General features: G+C 54.5%; 2 protein-coding genes across 4 annotated transcripts in view; one reads left to right on the top strand and one right to left on the bottom strand.

Annotated features, from left to right (window-relative positions):
- LRRC73 (leucine rich repeat containing 73) lies at nt 1–5,861 on the top strand. Its single transcript, XM_026081231.1, has 6 exons — nt 1–272; nt 517–677; nt 1,686–1,808; nt 3,080–3,180; nt 3,862–4,045; nt 5,340–5,861. The coding sequence occupies exons 1-6, from the start codon at nt 1–3 to the stop codon at nt 5,408–5,410; spliced, it is 912 nt and encodes a 303-aa protein (XP_025937016.1). The 3' UTR covers nt 5,411–5,861.
- A 2,714-nt stretch (nt 5,862–8,575) lies between these two features.
- TJAP1 (tight junction associated protein 1) overlaps nt 8,576–19,964 on the bottom strand; it is a 42,586-nt gene continuing 31,197 nt past the window's right edge. For 2 of the 3 annotated variants that reach the window (XM_026081225.1, XM_026081226.1), the window contains 5 exons: nt 19,601–19,762; nt 17,041–17,107; nt 15,193–15,300; nt 14,372–14,455; nt 8,576–12,683 (listed from right to left, as the gene is read on the bottom strand). In XM_026081225.1, coding sequence (XP_025937010.1) covers nt 11,367–12,683; nt 14,372–14,455; nt 15,193–15,300; nt 17,041–17,107; nt 19,601–19,762 — 1,738 coding nt within the window. In that variant the 3' untranslated portion in view covers nt 8,576–11,366. Of the gene's footprint in view, nt 12,684–14,371; nt 14,456–15,192; nt 15,301–15,538; nt 15,653–17,040; nt 17,108–19,600; nt 19,763–19,964 lie in introns of those variants that run through there. The other variant, XM_026081227.1, reaches the window with a different exon arrangement.

Here is a 19,964-nt window from a genome sequence, read left to right as displayed (position 1 = left end):
ATGCTGCCGGGGTCCATCCAGATCTCCGGGGAGACGCTGTCGAGCGCGGAGGTGCGCGACATCTGCGCGGGGCTGCGGGAGAACTCGGTGCGGCTGCTGTCGCTGCGCGGCTGCCGCCTCTCCGAGCGCGACTTCGGGCACGTCTGCCGCGGCGTGGCCGAGTCCCACTCCCTGGCTCAGCTCAACCTCAACCTGGGCATCGTCTCCAACATCAGCCGCGTCAAGCAGCTCGCCGAGGCCCTGAAGACCAACCGCTCCGTGCAGTCGCTGTTGTGAGTCGCTGTGGGGCCGCCCCCCGGGGGGAAACGGCCTCGGCGAGGCAGGCGCTCGCCGCAGCCCGCGCCGGGCCGGGCCGGGAGGGAGGGAGGGAGGGAGGGAGCTGCCCCGCACCGGCCGCCGGGGGCCCCGGCCCGGGCGGCCCGGTGCTGCGCGGGAGCCACCGCCGCCTCGCTGGGCCCCCGCGCCCCTGGCCGGCGGGAGGAAGGCTCTGGCGTAACCCTCCCTTTCACCGTGCAGCCTTCACGGGAGTCCGCTGACGGATGCTGGCTTGGCCCTCCTCAACCCCGCGCTCTCTATCCATCCCTCGCTGGTGGCTCTGGATTTGGGAGACTGCATGCTGGGTGATGAAGGCATCAACCTCATCTGTGGCCTCCTGCCACCCGACGGGGCCAAGTCTGGTAAGCACCAGGGGCTGGGGGCTGTACGGGAGCCACTGGAGGGTTTGGATGGAGCAGACCCCTCTGCACCCAGCAGCAAATCCTCTGCCAGAGGGGGGCAGGCTCTATAGTTTCTGTTTGGCCTGAGGAATTTTATTTTCCCCCCTTAAATAAAGCAGAAAAGCCCAGCAATATAGGAGCCGTTCCCTCGGAAATGCATGGGCTTTCTGCCTGTGGTCTGTCCTGCTGGCACAGTTTGAAGCTCAGGGACCAATTGGTCGGTTCTGGTTCATGATGGGAGCGTTTGAATTTGGAGGAGGGGATGGCTTAGACTTCTAATGTGTTATTTTGCATTTGTGCATTGATAATGACTGTAGGTAAAGGTACTGTGTGCCCCCACCTCAGCATTTGGCTTCATTGTCAGTGCCTGGGAACTGCTCCTGACCGTGGGTGTACTCTGAGTGTGCAACTGGGTGGTCATAGCCTGGGTGCCAAGGCCTAGATCTTTGCAGAGTATGATCTTTAGTGGTCTGAGGCCACTGGGCTGATTAAAACAAGAGCTGACACTGACAGAGGTAAGGCTGTCCTCTGACATTCAAAGTGCTTCCACCTCCCAACACCTTTTCCTCGGCATGCATGCAGTGACACCGATGCTGTTATCTCATCTGGTCACCCCTCATAGGTACAGGCTTCAGAACCTGTCCCTCCTACCCTCTCTCTAAGCTATCACCTCTTGCCACCTCCTGCTCCTAGTCAGTCACCTCACACGTTCCTTACTTGTTTCCACTGTATGTGCTATTTAGGGTAAGCAGGACTCAAGTTGGGAGAGCAGAGAAACCCTTACAGCCACAGGGTAAATGAAGACAGCGCTCAGTGAAATAAGTGATGATGGCTGTCAATGCAAACAAAACCCTTAAACCAGTCGGAGTAAAGGAGACACGACTCAAAGCTGTTCTGGTTAGCTGAAATAGTTCCCCTCTGACAGCTTTGGTGACCCTTAGGCTGTGGTTTGGCTTCTCTCTTCTCCAGGCCTTAAAGAGCTAACGCTGAGCGCCAACCCGGGTGTCACAAGCAAGGGCTGGGGGCGCCTGGCCATTGCAGTGGCTCACAGCTCCCAACTCCGAGTGCTGAACCTGGACTACAATCCCCTGGGTAAGYGGTGGATCGGGGAAGAGGAGCAGGGGGGCTGCACTCCTGCCTTCATAGGGCTTGTGCAGTGTGCTTGGGCGGGAGGCCAAGGATGAGCTCTAGAAGAGCAGCAGATCTCCACTAGCGGGATGGGGCAGTTTCTTCCATAGGTCCCTTCCGGTCCCTGGCAGCAAGTTCCTTCCCTCAGGCCCTCTCAGCTGTAAGGAAGGCCAGCCTTGATGAGCTGTGTGTGTGTGGCATGGCCACGTGCCCTGCTGGGAGGTGTGCAGCCGCCTTTCACAGAGCATTGCATGGCTGCAGAAAGGAGGCTGCCTCCTGCCTGCCTTGCCTACTCCTCTGCCTCTGTCGTCATGTTTGACCCTCCACTTCTCCCCATTTCTGGAGCCCGATATTGGCTTGGCACATGAAATACGTCCCCGCGCTCCCCCCTTCATCTTCTCCAGGGAAGAGTGAGGAGGAGGAGGAGAGCCTGGCACTGGTTGCCATAGAAACCAACTCTCCTTCTCCAGCTCTGCTGCAGGGTGGTGAGGAGGAGACCAGGCCATGTCTCTGCACCCTGCCCCCCAAGCACTGGCCCAGTGCTCCCCTCCTCACCTTGGCCTGGAAACAGAGCCTCTTTCCAGGCCCTGTCTGTCTGACCAGGTGCCTCCTCCCGTGCAGTGGCCCCGGGGTGTTACCTGGCAGCAGCCTCGTTTTCCTCCTGAGATGATGTGTCGCAGTCATACCGTATCCTAGCATTCCCCAGGGAGCCCCGGGGGAACGCACTGGAGTCTCTTCTCTTCGCCGGCATGGGTCTCCTGTGCAGCCAGTTCTGCTGCATCCACTGCAAAAGTCTCTCCCCTCTCTGGGGTGACAGTCCATCAGCTGGAGCACTGTCCTCTGCCAGGCTCTGACTTTTTCTTTCTCTTAGGCTATTCAGCTCCTTATTCTGCATCTAAGATCCCGTATGGGGGATGTTAAGGGCCCTCGTGTCCTTGAATAGGAAGGAGCTGAGAGTGAACAGAGTTCCTTGGAGAATAAAAACAATTTCCCTGTGGTCCTTCACGTTCCCCCTTGTTATCAGTGATTGTTTCCATAACCTGAAATGGTGCCCCCTTGCCTTGTCTTTTTTCTAAGTCAACAGCTTTTTTTCCCCAAGGTATCTGGGACTTGAAGGTTGTATGGCAGAAACTCCTAGAGAGTGTTTCCATCACAGCCCCAGCCCCCTGAGGGCATGTGATATTATATGAGTGAAGGCAGGCAATGCTGACAGCCCCAGTTTGCTTTTCCCACAGGAGACCAGGTAGCAGGGATGCTCGCTGTCGCTGTGGCCTCCAGTCGAACCCTTGAAGTTCTGGACTTAGAGGGAACGGGACTTACCAACCAGTCAGCCCAGGTAAGGAGAGCCTGGTACTCATACTGCATCACTAAAGCCTTTGGGCATAGGTCTTGGCCACCTGTAGAGGCCCTTGGACCTGTACCTGCCTCCTTTCCCCTCCCAGTGTCCAAATCTATCCTCCTCCCTCTCAGCATCCAGAGGAGCTGTTGCTTTCCCCTGGCCCATCACATTCAGCAACTGGAGGAGCTAGTAGGCCACAGCTCCTGACCTAGGGCTCTTACAGCCTCGCCTCAGATCAGCAGGGAGAAATTTGTAGTTTGGTTTTCTTGGAAGAAGTAAGGGGTTGGATTTATGATTGAGGATCAGACCTAAAGCTTTGAGGACAGATAGAGGCCAAGGCTTAGCAGCACAGGCTGTCCCTTCAGAGCCCCAGCTCCCAGTGGTAAGAGGGGACTCACCTGACACAGGGGATGTAGGACATGCTTCAGGAGGGCATGGGAGCAGCAGGGCCTCTCCTTAGATATAGCCAGGAAATGCTGGCTCAGCTCTTCCCAGAGAAAGATGGGAAGTCCTCAGGCTCTCAAAAAGCCTCACAAAGGGCAGTCAAAACCAAGGGAAGGCAGAGGAGAAAAGAGGAGGGCTGGAGCTGGCAGGAGAACAGAGCTTTGAAACCCTTCCTGTTCAGCCTAGCTGCTATTTGTGCTGCTCATCAGCCTGCTTTTCTCCCTTTCTGCCCAGACCTTGCTGGACATGGTAGAGAATTACCCCACAGCCCTGCGGACGCTCATCCTGGCAGAGAACAACATTAGTCCTGAGCTGCAGCAGCAGATCTCTGACCTGCTCTCAGAGGGCGAGGAAGAGGAGGAGACCGAGGCTCGTGAAGTCACAGCCAGGGAGAAGAACCCCTGGATCTGCCAGAACAGTGAGAGCTCTGGGGCCCCAGCGCTGTGGGGCTGGGGGCAGGGGCTGATGGGCAGTAACCTGGGTGCCTGGCGTGTTTCCTAGTGGTACTGGTCTCATGGTGGGGCTGGAAAATGGAGTCTGTCCCTTCCCCCTGTGAGCTGCAGTCCAGACCGCCTCCAGGCATGACCTTCACGTTAAATACTGTTGGGCTGAGCGGTGCTTGGAAAGGGATTTCCAAGGGGTCCTTGGAAATTGTCTCCAAGGACAATGCGGCTGCAGCAAAGAGTGGAAACAGTGCCTCAGAAGTGTTTTCGCTGATGCTGCAGGAATGAACATCTTTGTACAAAGTCTTAAAATCAAGGGTAGGAGCATTAAAGATCTCCCGGGCCTTTGCCAAGATATCCTAGCCAAAACTCATGTCGTTCCTCACTGTTTCCAGAATACCCCTGCAATCTGCATAGGATCAGCTATTCTTCTCTCTGTGGCCTAAACTTGCGAGGGGTTAGCCAGGTGCCACAGCCTGCCTATGCAGTGGCTTGTAACAGAAACAAAGGTGCAGTATGGAGATACCAATACGCTGTTCTGTATTTTTTGTATATGCAGTATTGTATATTGCCAAGGCTACATGGTGATCCTGCTGGTTTGGGTTTTTGTTTTTTTTTTTTAACCTACCATCCTTAATTGCCCTTCTTCGCTCCCAATTATAATATCAGACTAACAGAAAAGCACAACCGCTCCCAGGGCATCAAAACATCTGGATCCTTATTTATCAGAGCCCTGAAAATGCTGCACTGGCAGCTCTGGCAAAGTTTTGGATCCAGTTCCCCAAACTGATCCCCAAAACAGATATCGCACATGGCAATTTTGAGTGTGTAGGTGTCTGGATCTGAAGCATGTGGGCATTAAAGACCTCCCTCCTCATATCCAGGGGAAAAAAACAAATTCACTGCTGTTTAAAGTCTTCTGGATGGGAAACTGGTACCCTGCTGAGTGCCTTATTTGCTATGCATGCCCATCCTCCTTGCAGCTGATTCAGTTGGAGGGAGAGCTGCAGCATTTCTGGCCAGCGCTCTGTGCAGTCACAGAGCCGGAAAGCTGCCCTCACCTTCCTGACACCAGGCAAGGGTGGGCTACACAAACCCTCCATTCATGCAGCATTGAAAGTGAGGATTTCCAGGCCTCTGGAGAGGGGGGGGGAGCCATTTGCCACCTGTGTGCCCTACTCCTGGGAAAGCTACATCACCACCCTATGTGGGTTTGGTTTGTTTGCACCCTCTCCTGCAGCTCACAGTTTTCTCCCTTTCCCACCACAGATTCCAGCTCCCAGATGGTCTTGATGACATCGGGCCTTGGTGACAGCCTCTTAGCAGAAACAGAAATGTAGCTGGGCTACGCTGCCTGCTTCTGCCCTGAAGAGCACCACGCGGGTGGCCTGTGCTCGTGCCACCCACGCCGAGGGACCACATGTGCCCTCACGCACGTGTGCCCACATCCGCAAGCCCCTGGGCTCCCATGCTGCGGGTGGGCCTGCCCCGACAGTCTTCTTGCGCATCTCACATCCCAGTGATGCCTCCCTTGGCTCCGTGCACCGGAGCTTGGTAGCCCGGTCCAAGTGACTCTCCACACACATCTCTGTGTTGTCACATGCCCTGTCAGCCGCTTGTGATTGTCCGGTCGCTGCATGTGTAGATCACGCTGCCCTGCCTCTTCCCCGCGCTTGGCTGTGCCCTCCTGGCCTGCAGGCTGTATTTATTCAGATGTGTATAACAGATGTTCTTCCTGGGGCTTGCGCTGCTGTCGTGAGGAGAGTTTTATAAAGGTCACAGATGTGGCACAGCTTGCAGTTGCAGGAGCCTTGCTACCCCCCCCCCCACACACACACACACAGGGCAGCAGCAGCAAGGGGCAGTGCAGGGACAGGGGACAGCTGTGCTGCCAGCAGCTGAATGAGCTGGCCTTGGGGGGGTTAGGAGTGTGTGTGTGGGGGGGGGAAACATGCATGAACTCTTGCGCAGCTGGGGGGGGGGAGTTAGGGGGACCACGGAAGGTGCCGTGTGGGGCCAGACCCCGTCGCCAGGGGGCAGTGCCGGGCCGGGATCCCCCGGGGCCCTCGCCCTCACCCCCCCCTTGCTGTGCCACCCCACAGCCCCCTGCCTCCGCTCTGCGAGGCTGCTCAGCGTGGAGGTTTCTCCCTCCTCCCGCGCTGAGATATTACTGAGCTGCGTTTTTGGCTCCTGTGAGGCAGATGCCCTAACGCGTAGGGGCAGCGTGCACACCAGCGGTGTGCAAACGCGCTGTCCCCCTGGGCCCCACAGCACCCCCTGCGTGGCCGCGATGGAGGATGGGGAAGGCAGCCGCTGTCACGCCGGGTGCCAGCAGTGCCCTGCTGCAGAGAGATGCCTGCCACAGCAGTGAGGCTTGCTCCAGGGTCCCCACGCAGGCCCATGGGCCCTGCAGTCACTCTCCCACTGCCGAAGCTGCAGCCAGGACGTGTCCGTTCCCTGAGGCCCAGCTGCCCTGTGCTGAGCATGGGCCCACTGCAGAGCACCGCATTGCTCTCCAAGTCCCTAAAAGGGCTGTGTGTTTGGGGGGGGTAGCGCCACTCAGGCATGCCCATCTCTACTAAATATGGCAAAATACCTTCAGCTTGGCAGACATGAGCTCCTGCAGGAGCATATGCTGGGCAGCTGGATTCCCTCACGTGAAGCAAGCCTTGTCAGACAGCATAGGAAGGCACTTCATCCTTAATGAGCAAAACGAGGAAGCCAGACGCTCTTGCCCTCATTAACAGTGCAGAGCTCTTCTCCTAAAGCACAAGTGAAGAGAACCTGGATTCAAGCACTACCTGTGCTCAGAGAGAGCCCAGCATAGGCTCTTCCCAGCTGGAAGAGGGCTAAATTCCTCCACCAGGGTAAAGGATAACAGGACTCTTCCAGCTCGCCTTTGGGCAAACAAGGCCTGGCCAGCTGCCCTCGTGTCTGCTCCGTGCAGGGAGTAGGGGCTTCCTTCAGGGGCGATGCTGGCAGCTTCTCTGTCACCCCTGCTTGGCCCAGGAATGAGGCGGGTCAGTGCCCGGTTTGCTCTGCATGAGGCCTCCCTTCTGCCACGGGATGGAGGGATAGGCTGGAGCCCATCTGTGGGGTGCCTGGCACCAGCTGTGCACCCTGGCATGCAGGCTTCAGCCAGCAGCAGGTTTCAGAGGCTCAGCCAAGTGCCCCTTGCACCTTGCTGGAGCCAGACAAGGGAGAAGATTGTGTTTCAAGACTGGAATTAGGCTGGAGGATTAAACTGTGGCAGCAGCTGCCACTGGAGGAGGCACAGAATAAAATCATTAATTACGGGGACAAAGGAACAGGAAACACTTCCCTGCCTCTTTCCAGACACCTACACCAGAAGGTGCCATGGGCATCCCCCCACTTCCATAAGGATGGGGCTTGGGAAGAAGAGAGCAGAGTGCTGCAGGCACCTGCACAGGCAGCACCACCTGGGGAGAAGGAGGAAAACTCATCACAGCCCTCCTACCTCTGCAGTGCAGTTCAACAGGTAACAAAAAGTCTTTCCAGTTTCTGTATCAGCATCCTATAGGAACTCTCTCTCACTCAGGTTAGGAGGGCTTCCTATCAACCCCATTTCCTCCCGGCCCCCCAAAAAGAGAAAACCTAAAGGACTGGCACCTGAGCTATAAAATTTTTAGAAACTCAAGAGAAAGGGTTGTGTAACCTTCCTCCTGTGCCCACATAACTCGCTTTTGGAAATAAGTACTGATACTCACATAACTTCAAGATCTAGGGCTTCAAGAAAAGTAGCAAATATTAAAAGAATTAGCCACACTTCATCCTACTCTGGAGGCAGGAAATCAGCATGTGGAGGTCTTTGCCAAGACACAAGTCAGACAGATGGACAGCCAGTAAAACACTTGAAATAGGGCAGGCAGAATTTTCTGGCATAACGCTGAGCCTGTTTATAGCATAACAGGGCTCACTGCAAAGAGGTTTTGACAGCATAAGACTGTCTCTTACAGCACAGTCTTTAAATAATGTGAAAATTGCCCACGTTATTTCATCAGGCAACTTTGTGAAACATAGAAAAAGAGCTAATTTTTTTTTTCTAAGTCAAAAGTGATAGAAGTACTGCTAGAAGTGAGGGATTTTGATTTGCAGGCTTAGCCTGATCTGTGAGCTGTCCGGATGCATTCAGAGCCAGAAGGTGCTATCGGAGTGTGTGCTTGGATATGATTACAGAAGTAAAACACTGCTCATCCCCACATGACTCCTTACCCAGGATTGTGCCTCCTTCCTCCCAGACCAGACTTGATTTGCACAATCACCTTCAACAGACTAATGCCAAAGTGGGACAGACACTAACCAGTAAATTTGTAACTGCCTGGAAAAGTCTCAGGCTCGCTTTCCCTGGGAAAGCTGGTCGGTGGCACACACAGTTCAGCAGACTTGGGAGAGAGCACCACAAAAGGCTCTGCCTCCTCACACGCTCAGGATTTGTCTGGTCCAGACTCCTACCCAGTTGAGAAAGCACTACAGCCATCACCACCTACTTTTAAAATAGTTTATTTCTGGTCTTAAAATATACATCAGTTTGAAAATTTCAGAAAAAACACATTAGTTACAGATTAACAGTCTGGAGCTGGGACACTGAAAGTGGGGCCTGCTCAAGGCCCAGAGCCAATACTGCCAGAGATGTGTCAGAGTGCAGAGGGCAGGCACCATGCCTGCTGGGAGGGCTGCTGCTCCTCTCGAGGCTGCTGRCTTCCCCTCAAAGCCTTGCTGGCAGCCTAACACTGCAGAGCAAAGGTGCCTGGGAAGGCTACAGGCACTCCTTTCTGCCCCTTCATCCCCTCATCGTTTTGTTTTTAGTCTACTGTGAACAGCAGCAAAGTGGAGGCTACCTCTGCCATCAGCACCAGCTGCTTCAGCAACAGAATGGGTTTTGTCCCCCTGGCCAGCATGCCAGGAGCTGGGGGAGCAGGGACCAAGCCCCAAGGGGCAATGCTTCCCATGCTGCAATGGAGATGACAAGCTAACTAACCCACGTCAGCCAGCCCAAGTGGCTGTGCTGTCCCCAGGATATGCCAGGAGCACTCTCAGAGCAAGGGGTGCTGCTCAGTGAGCACCCGACCCAAGGTGACACCCAGCAGCCAGGAGCTGGCAGCCGCCGCAGGTTAAAGCCCCCTGTAATGCTGCAGAAGAACAGAAGAAACACAGCAGGAGAGTGGATGGTGAGAGCAGACACAAGGACCCCCCCTCCAGGACAGGGGAGATTAGTGCCCTGCAAGCTAAGAGGAGGCTTCCGCTCTCATTAGCGCAGGTATCAAGTGAAATACTGTAGTGAAATACCAAGTCCCACCTCTACTCCAGAGGATGCATCCAGCTCCACAACTGTTAGAGGTGGRAAACAAGGTGAGTGTGCAGGCAGCAGCTATAACCAAGGTACCTAAAGCAACCTACACAGCCACCAGAGAGGCCTGCAGCTCCTTTCACAGGCCCTGGAACCTCCAGTCTCAAGCTGAGGCCACAGCTGCCCCCAGCTGCAAGCAGCAGACCCTTGGGAGAGATGGGGTTTACTGGGAGAGAAGCCAGGCCCCTGGACAGCTAGCAGCTCTACCTTTTGCTGTTGGCATCTGAACAAGAGCTCCCTCCTGATCAGAGGGCTGCTCTCCTCCAGCACAGCCAGAGAGCAAAGAGTACTCACCGAGTACGGCAGGAAGACAACACAAACCCAACGCAAAAGACAGACAGCAGGCTGGCGGGGTGCAAGGGGAACACAGCCCAGGGAATGAGGCTGATGCTCTGCCTCACACCCCTGGGGGAATTAAGAAACACAAGATGGACAAGGGCACAAGAGGAAATTTCAAACAGGACACCAGGCTTTGCAAGCCCCCCAAAAAACACCTACATCTACAGACCTTTCCCCTTCCCACCCCCCCATTAAGACATTGAGCACACAAGACTGAAGAGAAGTCAAGCAATATCACACTACACTAGGAAAAACACGCAGAGGCCCTACCCAGATAGGGAGGCCCTGGAGAGGTGCCAGAGCCAGCCTGGAATCCCCCCAGAGAAGGGGACACGTAAAGAGACCCAGGCAAAGGGCTGCTACCAAGCCATGAGGTAGTGTGTCTGCAGGGAGCAGCTCCTCAGCACATTGCCCTCGTTCCCCTGCCAGCCCTGCCCAGAAAAACCCAGCAGTGTCCTTCACTCCTTGCTCACCTGGGGCGAAATCTTGTTCTTGAGTCTGGAGGGATTTGCTGCAGGCTGCAAGCCAGGATCAGAGGGAGTGCAGCTCTGAGAGCAGATCCTCCTCAACACACCCTTAACGCAGGCAACAGACGGGCTGCCAACCACTGTGCCTGTTCATGCAGGGTGGGGAAAACAAAACAAAACAAAAAATACACCCCAAAACCAAAGACTTGGAAAGAAGAAGCCCACCCAAGAGCAAAGAATCAGCACCATTCAAACAAAACAACAGCACAGAGAGTGGGGGAAGAGGTTTGAGGGAGGAGACACGCAAACACAAACCCCGGCACCCAACAGGTGACATTTCTACCCAAGGAAGGGCACAGGCTGGCCTCCCCAAACCACCTCAGCAGAGATAGCACCGGTGCCCAGCACCACAGCACAGGGATCCGTGCATTGCTCCTGTGGGGGTCGGGTGCTGAGTCCAGCACAGGAGCCAGGCACAGGGACCTGCAGAGGCAGATTCTGGAGGGGAACCACCCTTCAGCATTGCCTGCCCAGAGGGCAGCTGGGGAAAACAAAACCCAGCAGGAAAATAAGACACCAGCAAACCCAGCACATCCCTGGGGCCCAAGCCATCCACGGGGAGAGTCCTCATGCCTCCCTCACAGCCCCTGGGGGCTCCCAGGGAATCAGACACCACCGCACAGGCACTCTGCCCTGTTGGCACAAGTTAAAAGAGAACAGAGCAGCTGTGGGCACCAGCATAAAAGAGTCCAGGGCCTCAGGTACCCGAGTGGGAAGGGAGAAAGGAGAGATCAGAGCATAAGGAGGCACAGGCACCAGGGYGAGGGGGTACCAAGAGTGAGGACAGGTACAGGCACCAGTGTGAGGCTGTGAACAGAGCTGTGAGTGTGCCAGGGCAGTGGGTGCGCTTCTGCACACTGCGTGTGCTAGTACTGTGGGTCTGATGAGATGGGGAAGGAGGACCCCAGCTCTTCCATGTATAAAAAAGAATAAATAAAAATTTCAGAGCAGAGCCCTGAGTCCCCCTGGGTTGGAGGGTGTTGAGGGAGGTTGCTCCCTGAGAAGGTGGGCAGATGGAGGCATCCCACAGCTCTGCAGCATGTGGCTGCTTCTTCCCCTGCCTCAGCTGAGAAGGTTCCCCTGCTCCTGGGCTTGCGTCAGACTGTCCTTGCGATGCAAGTGATGGACCCCCATCCTCTTGGGGCTGCGGTGTGGCCGGCTGGATGGAGGCTTGACCCTGCCTTCTCCGCTCTCCTCTTGGGCACATCCTTGGTTGCTCTCCTTGCTTCCCTGGAGCAACATTTCTCTCTCCTCAGCTGGGCTCTCAGGCAGGCCAAGGTCAACATAGTCCTTGTGCTTTTCTGGTGGGGGGCTTCCAGGCTCAGCAGTGCCTCCACCATTTCCCTGCAGCAACTTCTGGGCTTCATCCTGGGAGAAATCAGTACCATAATCTGAGGAGAAATGGCTCCTGCGGGCCCTGGACTCGGTGCTGTCCGTGTCCACGCTCGAGTCCCGGCTCACGGCCCAGCTGCAGCTCCGCGCAGACTCCTCACCATCCGAGTAAGCCGAGGCTGCCCTACCCAACTCCTGCATGGAGCGGCTGAACCTCTTCTGGAGTTCAGGGGCCGTGTCACAACTGAAGGCCGTGCGGTTCATCAGTACCCGCTCTGAGGTGGGGGGTGCCTTGTCCACGAACATGCGCTGCCAGTTGGCCAGCAGGTCCTCCTCAGAGCTGGCAGAGCTGGCGAAGGCGCTGGGGATTTGGGGCGGGCTGCTGAACGGGCTGCTATGGGAAGAGCCGTGAGCCCTGGCTGCTTTGGGGGACTGCTGACAGGAACAGCTGGAAGCCGAACGGTGCCCTTCGGAAGCAGGGCTGTTGGGGAGCGTCCGGTGCCTGTCACAGCTCTCATCTTCGCTCTGCACCAGGCTGAGAGAGATGGCCTGGCGTGTAGCATACGTACAGTTGGGCAGGGGGCTGTTCTTTGGGATCCTTACTTTGTCCTCAGAGAATTCAATCACTTTGCGTCCAGGGTACATAGGATGAGGAGGGGAGGGTGTAGGGTATGGACTTAGCTTCTCAAAGGCAGGCACCTCCTCTGGCACACTCTCCACACTGCTCTGTGGCTTGCAGCCACCGTTCTGCTGCTTCCCCATATCTCCTCCCTCTTTCCCCATCTGCCCTGCACTGTTGCAGGCATCAGGAGCGGCTCCACTCATGTCGACATGCACAAAGACATCCTCAGCCATGGGACAGCTGCCACTGCTAGACTTGGCTGAATTCAGAACGAGAGATTCTGGTTTCTCCAAGACTCTGGCAATGACTGAGGTGGGCACAACATCAGACGGGGCCAAGGTGTGGGCTGCCTCTTGACCAGGGCCTGCAGACTCCTGAGTGCTGTGCAAATGCTTATTGACCATGTCCTGCAGCTCATAGGGAAGCTACGGAGAAGGAAAAGGGCATTAGAAGAGGACTGCCAGGCAAAACATTAGGTTGCAAATAGTCTGCCTTTTCCAACCTTCATGTGTGCTCTATGCTCCTTATCTTGATGCTAGCGCATTTGCCTACCTTGTCCTGAGGGAGGCATCTTTCTCCAAAACAAACCTGCCCTGTAGGAGCTAACGAGACTCTAGCTGTAACACTACAGTTGGGGTCTAGGCCAGCCTTCCCAGGACCCGTTTTGGAAAGAGAACAGGACAAGGTGGCACACAGGCCTCAGGCCCCCACACTGTGAGAAGAGACAAGGCCTAGCCAGCACGTGCTAGGGAGGAGTCTACTGATCTGTGGAAAAATCAACTGGCAGTTGCACTGAAGTGACTGAACAGCCCCCAGTGCTGAGATCTGCAGTGCTCCCCGAATGCAGTAATTACAGCCTTGCCACCTTGGCAGCCTGCCTGAGGACAGAATCGATGCCTTCCCTCGTTCCCATCAACTACCCCATCTCATCTCACTTTCTCACCCTCTCCATTTCAGATGGGCAAACATGGAAGTCTTATCGCAGCCTCAGGACGGGGGTCTCAACAAGGGGAAAGCACTGCTCTTTATCCTGTTATCCCCATCATACCACAAAGCTGCCCTCACCCTAGTCACCACACTTGCACAGGGTGCGAAGTGGAAAGCAGAGCGCCACAAACCACTCAGTGATGCGGCAAGGCCCAGCTGGTCACAGACAGGAGGAAACTGCATCCAAAGCTGGAGATACAGGGCACACTGCATGAGAACAGCTGGCTGCAAGGCAGATGGCTCCTGCACAGTGGCTCAGCTCCAGTCCCCCTCCAGTGGCAGCCACGTGGGACATGGTGCTCTGGGGGACAGAATTTAAAGCTCCAGGGAGGGGAGACAGCTGGGAGAGGTCAAGGTTACCCCAGCAGTAACTGATACACTGACCTCAAGAGTGCTAATTTGAGACACATTGGGGGAGGGGGAGGGTGATGTATTGGTCACCTGCTAAGTTACAAAAGACAAGTACAAAGGTTGGCTGAGAGGAAGACTTGAGGGGCTGTAGACTAGGGGTACAGGCAAAGAGAGAGCTGGTGCAAGGTCCTGAATGCTATCCCCAACCCAAGAAGCGATGCTACTAATGTGAAAGGCCTAACTCCTGTCTTTGCTCATGCTGAGGCTTGGACAAGGCTGGACAGATCCCATGGGGAAAGTATGACTTGGTACCAACGTCTTCCATTCAGAAGCCCAAAGCCCACCCTGAATGCTGCTCCCCTAATTTTTCCTCAGACCAACAAGTCATACAGGGCCAGCCTACTGCCACTCCACTCTTAAGCAGGCAGCATGGCCATTCCATGTGGCCAGGTGAGAAGGGAAAGAGAACAGAGTGGGGGAAGAGAGAAGTCTGTCCTTCTGACAGCTCCTATCAGGCACCCAGCAGGCTATCAAATTCAAGGTTATTGTGCTTTTTATAACAGCCCCTGGCTGAGTTGTGAAATGGAGCTGGTGTGAAAGAGGAGCTGGCAGAGGCTCTGTGCTGCCTTTTCAGCAGGAGTAGGAGCCCCCTCACACCTCTGTCTAGGGCTGAGGGAGGAGAGGCCAACTGCCCTGCAGACAAAACTGGAACAAAGCAAAGAGTGGGCGGAGGCTGTGAGCCCTTCTCCCCCACCTCAGCAGGACTGCTACTCACATCAGCAAACTTGTGGTTCCTGAAGTGGGACTTGTTACACTTGAGCAGCTGTACCGCAAGGTTACAGTCCTGCCGATACCGCTCCTGCAAGACAGGGCACAAAGGATGCAACACTGTCAGACTGGCCTGGTCTCTTCAACTAAAAGGCATCACCTGACCAGATGCTGCTTGAACAGGAGCAGAAGGGGACATCTGATGAATCACTCATGACAGTATCCACCACTCACTCCTCTCCATACCCGACCCCGAGGCACTTCAAACTCCAGTGTATTTCCTTACAGTTCAGCCAGGGAGTCCTTTTCAATTCCAACCCCCTGCTCCAGGCATATACTTTGTCAGTGTATCAAACCCCTCTCTGAGGAGTTTAACAACCTCCAGCAGTCCCATCAGATTTGCTATCCCATCCCAGAGCTCTCAGTCATCCCTGTAATCCCTGCTTGATTTCCAGCACCTTGCAGCCAGGCTGGAGGGAGTTGAGAGCAGCCAACAAGCACCAGATCCAAGAACTGCTACACTAATGCTGTGGAAAAGGCATCAGCCTCTTCCCAACTCTGGCATCTCAATTGGTGCAGCCTGAATTCAGGTCAAACCTAATGCTTAAAGACCAAAAGAGCAAACACATCAAACTTGAAGATCAGCTCTTCCTTGCTCACCCCCTAAGGTCCTTTTCCGTTTGCTTGTGCCTACTGCTGCGTGCAGCTCCCACCTTCATACACACCAAAGTCATTCATATGCTTCTTTACACTCTCACTAATGACTTGAAATGAGAGGAAAACCCCACACCTCAGGCACTTGACCACCATTTGCAGACTGACACTTACATTGAGTTCCTCCAGCTTATTGATAGTGGTTTTGGCATCAAGCAGCTTATTAGTGAGCTCTACAATCTCCCAGTCCAGCGTCTTGCGGTCCATCTCTGCCTTTTTAATCTGGGATGTAAGAACACCAGATACAAGTCTCACCAGCACAGAAGAGCCTGGCTTCACAGCCCACCTCACCCCAAGTATAGCACAATGACATGTTCAGCTGGGATACAAAAACTTCTGGACAAACAGGCAATGGAAACAGCCTGGCTCTTTACCCAGGGAGGGACTCCCAAGGCAAGTGGAGTCAGTCACTCTGCTAGTCCCAGAGGCAACAGGTGGGTTTCAACCTCTAATGCAGTACCTCTTCTTGCAGCACGACCATGTTTCTTCTCTGCCCAGTGCAGAGCTAGCTCTGATGCTTCTCTAGAGAAGCACAGTGGGTTTGGAGTGGTTGATCCCACACTGTCACCAGCAGCAAAGACGTCTGAGCTTGTGATACCCGCCCCTCTGCTCTGGAGCAAAAAAAAAAAAAAAAAGATAGTACTGCCCGTAAAGATCCAGTAGTCAATGCTGAGTAGACAAGAGGCATGCTTGGCAGGTAGAGGGCACCGTCTTGGAAGAGCTCAAAACTTGCTCTGGTAAGAAAGAGAACCTGTGGGGCTTCATCCAGAGCTCAGTTAATGCCCTCCCCACAGTAGGGGATCTCTCCTCTTTAAACCTTGGGTACAGGGCAGATAGATACACGGATGTAAGAGCAGAGAGGGGCAACAGCTCAGAGCAACTAAGCCATCCCCCTCTCAATCAGTTCCTCCCACAATGCCCAGCCTGCTCTGAGGCTGTGACCACCAGGGTCCAGCTGTGCATGGTGGTAGCACAGCATAGCCATACGCAAGGGGTAAGGGGAGGAGGATGTTTCCCAAATATGCATGGCCCCTTTAGGCACCAGCACAATGAATATTAACCCAAGAAGCTCGAGTGCTAGAACCAGACAAGCATCACGGGCTACATGGCGGCAATCAGCATCTCAGCTGTTCAACTTGCCTGCTCACAGCCCAGAAGGGGAAGGAAAGTGAGCAAATGAGGCCCACAGCCTTCCACATCTTGTGCAGTGCCACAGCATATGGGCACCGCTTCCCAGCATGCCATGCTCCAGCTGGCTTAGAGTCAAATGCTCTTAAGATGGAGCACTGCAAGCTAGGACCTGCTGCATCTGCAGGCAGCTGCTGGATATCAGGTGAGCCCTTGGCTGGACAAGGGCTGGGGCCCCTCCATCTGGGATGGTGCATGTGACAATGAAACTAACAGGCTGAAACACGAAAAGAGGAAAAAGAAAAAACACACAAATGAAAAGACGCAACTGCAAAAACCCAGCTTTGTCTGAGAGAGGCCTGAGAGGTGAGTGTGCCCAGCGTGTGCCAGCGGCAGGAGGGGGAGGGAGGGGGAGGGAGGGGGAGGGAAAAGAAACAGCCATGAGTGTTATGAATGCACACAACAGACACACACACATTGGCTTTGCTCTGACTACCCTGCTGTCCTCCCAGGACAACCACCCCAAGACAGGCTGACACATCCCTGGCATTTTAAGAGGGACTGAAGCAACATGAGGGAGTACCATGCGATTATGTAATGGGGAACCAAGCTTATGTGCATGACTAAGTGGGGAATAAGCAAACCAAGAAACCAGTTCATGAGACAAGGCTGGGATTTTTTTTTCCTGAGGGGAGGAAGTAGGTGGCCATGGCCAGAATCTCACTGTTGCCCACTGCCATATCACCCAGGAAAGCCAGGGTCCCTTCCCCCATATGCTCCTAACATACAGGCCTCATCCACCTCCTCTTTGAAGAGGCTTAACAGGGCACTTACCAGGGCATGCAGCTTCTCCTCCAGGTCTTGATTGGTTCTCTGGGAAGCAGTGTAGCTGTTCTGCAACCTACACAAACAGGAGTGCTCACATGGGAATGGCTCTCAGGCAGCTATTGAAGTCCCCTTCACAGGTGCCAAGCAAACCACCAACTCCACAACTCCATAAAGACTGGTACTTGCAGTACTGAGACAACCAGGCACATTGGAATTAAATCTGGCTAGAGATGTCAAGGACAGCAAGAAGGGCTTCTTCAAATACATCAGTAGCAAGAGGAAGACTAGGGAAAATGTGGGCCCTTCGCTGAATGGGGTGGGTGCCCTGGTGACGAAGGATGCAGAGAAGGCAGAGTTACTGAATGCCTTCTTTGCTTCAGTCTTTACTGCTCAGGCCAGCCCTCAGGAACCCCAGATCCTGGAGGCAAGAGAGAAAGTCTGGAGAAAGGAAGACTTTCCCTTGGTGGAGGAGGAGTGGGTTAGAGATCATTTAAGCAAACTTGACACCCACAAATCCATGGGCCCTGATGGGATGCACCCACGAGTGCTGAGGGAGCTGGYGGACATTATTGCTAAGCCACTCTCCATCATCTTTGAAAGGTCCTGGAGAACAGGAGAGGTGCCTGAGGACTGGAAGAAAGCCAATGTCACCCCAGTCTTCAAAAAGGGCAAGAAGGAGGACCCGGGGAACTACAGGCCAGTCAGCCTCACCTCCATCCCTGGAAAGGTGATGGAGCAGCTCATCCTGGAAGCCATCTCCAAGCATGTGGAGGAAAAGAAGGTGATCAGGAGTAGTCAGCATGGCTTCACCAAGGGGAAATCATGCCTAACTAATCTGATAGCCTTCTATGATGGAATGACTGGCTGGGTAGATGAGGGGAGAGCAGTGGATGTTGTCTACCTAGACTTCAGCAAGGCTTTCGACACTGTCTCCCATAGCATCCTCATAGACAAGCTCAGGAAGTGTGGGTTAGATGAGTGGACAGTGAGGTGGATTGAGAMCTGGCTGRAWGGCAGAGCTCAGAGAGTTGTGATCAGTGGCACAGAGTCTAGTTGGAGGCCTGTAGCTAGCGGTGTCCCCCAGGGGTCAGTCCTGGGTCCAGTCTTGTTCAACTTCTTCATCAATGACCTGGATGAAGGCACAGAGCGCACCCTCAGCAAGTTTGCTGACGATACCAAACTGGGAGGAGTGGCTGATATGCCAGAAGGCTGTGCTGCCATTCAGAGAGACYTGGACAGGCTGGAGAGGTGGGCAGAGAGGAACCTCATGAAGTTCAACAAAGGCAAGTGCAGGGTCCTGCACCTGGGAAGGAATAACCCCATGCACCAGTACAGGTTGGGGGTTGACCTGCTGGAAAGCAGCTCTGCGGAGAAGGACCTGGGAGTGCTGGTGGACACCAAGTTAAGCATGAGACAGCAGTGTGCCCTTGTGGCCAAGAAGGCCAATGGTATCCTGGGGTGCATCAGGAAGAGTGTTGCCAGCAGGTCGAGGGAGGTGATCCTCCCCCTCTACTCAGCCCTGCTGAGGCCACATCTGGAGTACTGCGTCCAGTTCTGGGCTCCCCAGTACAAGAGGGATGTGGCACTACTGGAGCAAGTCCAGCGAAGGGCTACAAAGATGATTAGGGGACTGGAGCATCTCTCTTATGAGGAAAGGCTGAGAGAGCTGGGCCTGTTTAGCTTGGAGAAGAGAAGGCTGAGAGGAGATCTTATCAATGTGTACAAGTATCTGAAGGGAGGGTGTCGAGAGGATGGGACCAGACTCTTTTCAGTGGTGCCCAGCAACAGGACGCGAGGCAACGGGCACAAACTGAAACACAGACACTTCCATCTGAACATGAGGAAAAACTTTTTCACTGTGAGGGTGACAGAGCACTGGAACAGGTTGCCCCGAGAGGTGGTGGAGTCTCCTTCTCTGGAGATATTCAAAACACGCCTGGATGCAATCCTGTGCAATGTGCTCTAGGTGATCCTGCTTGAGCAGGGGGGTTGGACTAGATGATCTCCAGAGGTGCCTTCCAACCTCAGCGATTCTGTGATTCTGTGATTATGCCTCACTTCTACCACATTATGGTCTTCAGACCCCAAGTTAGCAGAGGAGAGGCAAGGCTGGCCTAGTGACCTTTCAGGCTCTTGCAGTGAAGGGTGTAAATTACTCCGGAGAACTCCTCTGAGATATGCCGTGTATAAGTATGTGATCAATAATGGACAATGATTTCTAGCTGCAGCACTGTTTTCTAGGTAAAGTCATGATGCAATTATTTGCCACCATCAGCAGCTCTTTGCATGTCAGTTAACTGTACAAGCCAGATACTGCCTTACATCCAAAAGATAAAGAATCCCCTGCTGCAGCCARCCCAAGTCGCACAGTGTTCCTACACCATAACCTGGAGGAAGCTGCACCAAGCAATGGCTGTAGAGCCCTTACAGCCTGGGGGAGCACCTCTCTGAGGATGCAGCATGTCTCAGATCAACACAACAGGGCACAGCCTACTCAAGCCAGCTGAGCAAGTCCTTGATGGGAGGTATCTCTAGTTCTATCCCYCTCTCATTTTCTTTTCCATACCTACGGAATTTGTCCTTGAATTTCTCCAGCTCCTCACGGTTCTGGCCCAGCTCCATCTCCAGGTAGTCCTGACCCGACTCCAGCTCCCTCTCCATCGCCTCCATTTTGTTAGTCACATAGGTCAGCCGTCGGCGCAGTTCCTCATTCTCATGCTGCAGTAGCCTGGGGCACAGAGGAACAAGGTACCACTGAGGGCATAAGGGGGTCTCTAAGCCAGAACTCCCCTCCTGCCCTGCTCTAGGGCCCAGGACCCACGCAGGATCCCAGGGAAGTCAGGCACTGAATTGGCAGGAGACTCCAGCCCATGCAGCAAGAGGTGCATCATTGTTGGGAGGTGGAGACTCAAACCCTTGAGGAGCAGGGG

Source organism: Apteryx rowi, unplaced genomic scaffold (genome assembly GCF_003343035.1).
Source record: "Apteryx rowi isolate R43461 unplaced genomic scaffold, aptRow1 scaffold_54, whole genome shotgun sequence".
In the NCBI taxonomy this organism is placed as follows: domain Eukaryota; kingdom Metazoa; phylum Chordata; class Aves; order Apterygiformes; family Apterygidae; genus Apteryx; species Apteryx rowi.
Note: the sequence above shows the minus strand (reverse complement) of the source record. Positions and strands in the feature narration are given on the sequence as shown.

Coding starts and splice junctions, on each gene's coding strand:
- LRRC73 (XM_026081231.1), top strand. CDS start 1: ATGCTGCCGGGGTCCATCCAGATCTCCGGGGAGACGCTGTCGAGCGCG. Junction 273..516: donor CGCTCCGTGCAGTCGCTGTT/GTGAGTCGCTGT, acceptor TTCACCGTGCAG/CCTTCACGGGAGTCCGCTGA. Junction 4,046..5,339: donor CCCCTGGATCTGCCAGAACA/GTGAGAGCTCTG, acceptor TTCCCACCACAG/ATTCCAGCTCCCAGATGGTC.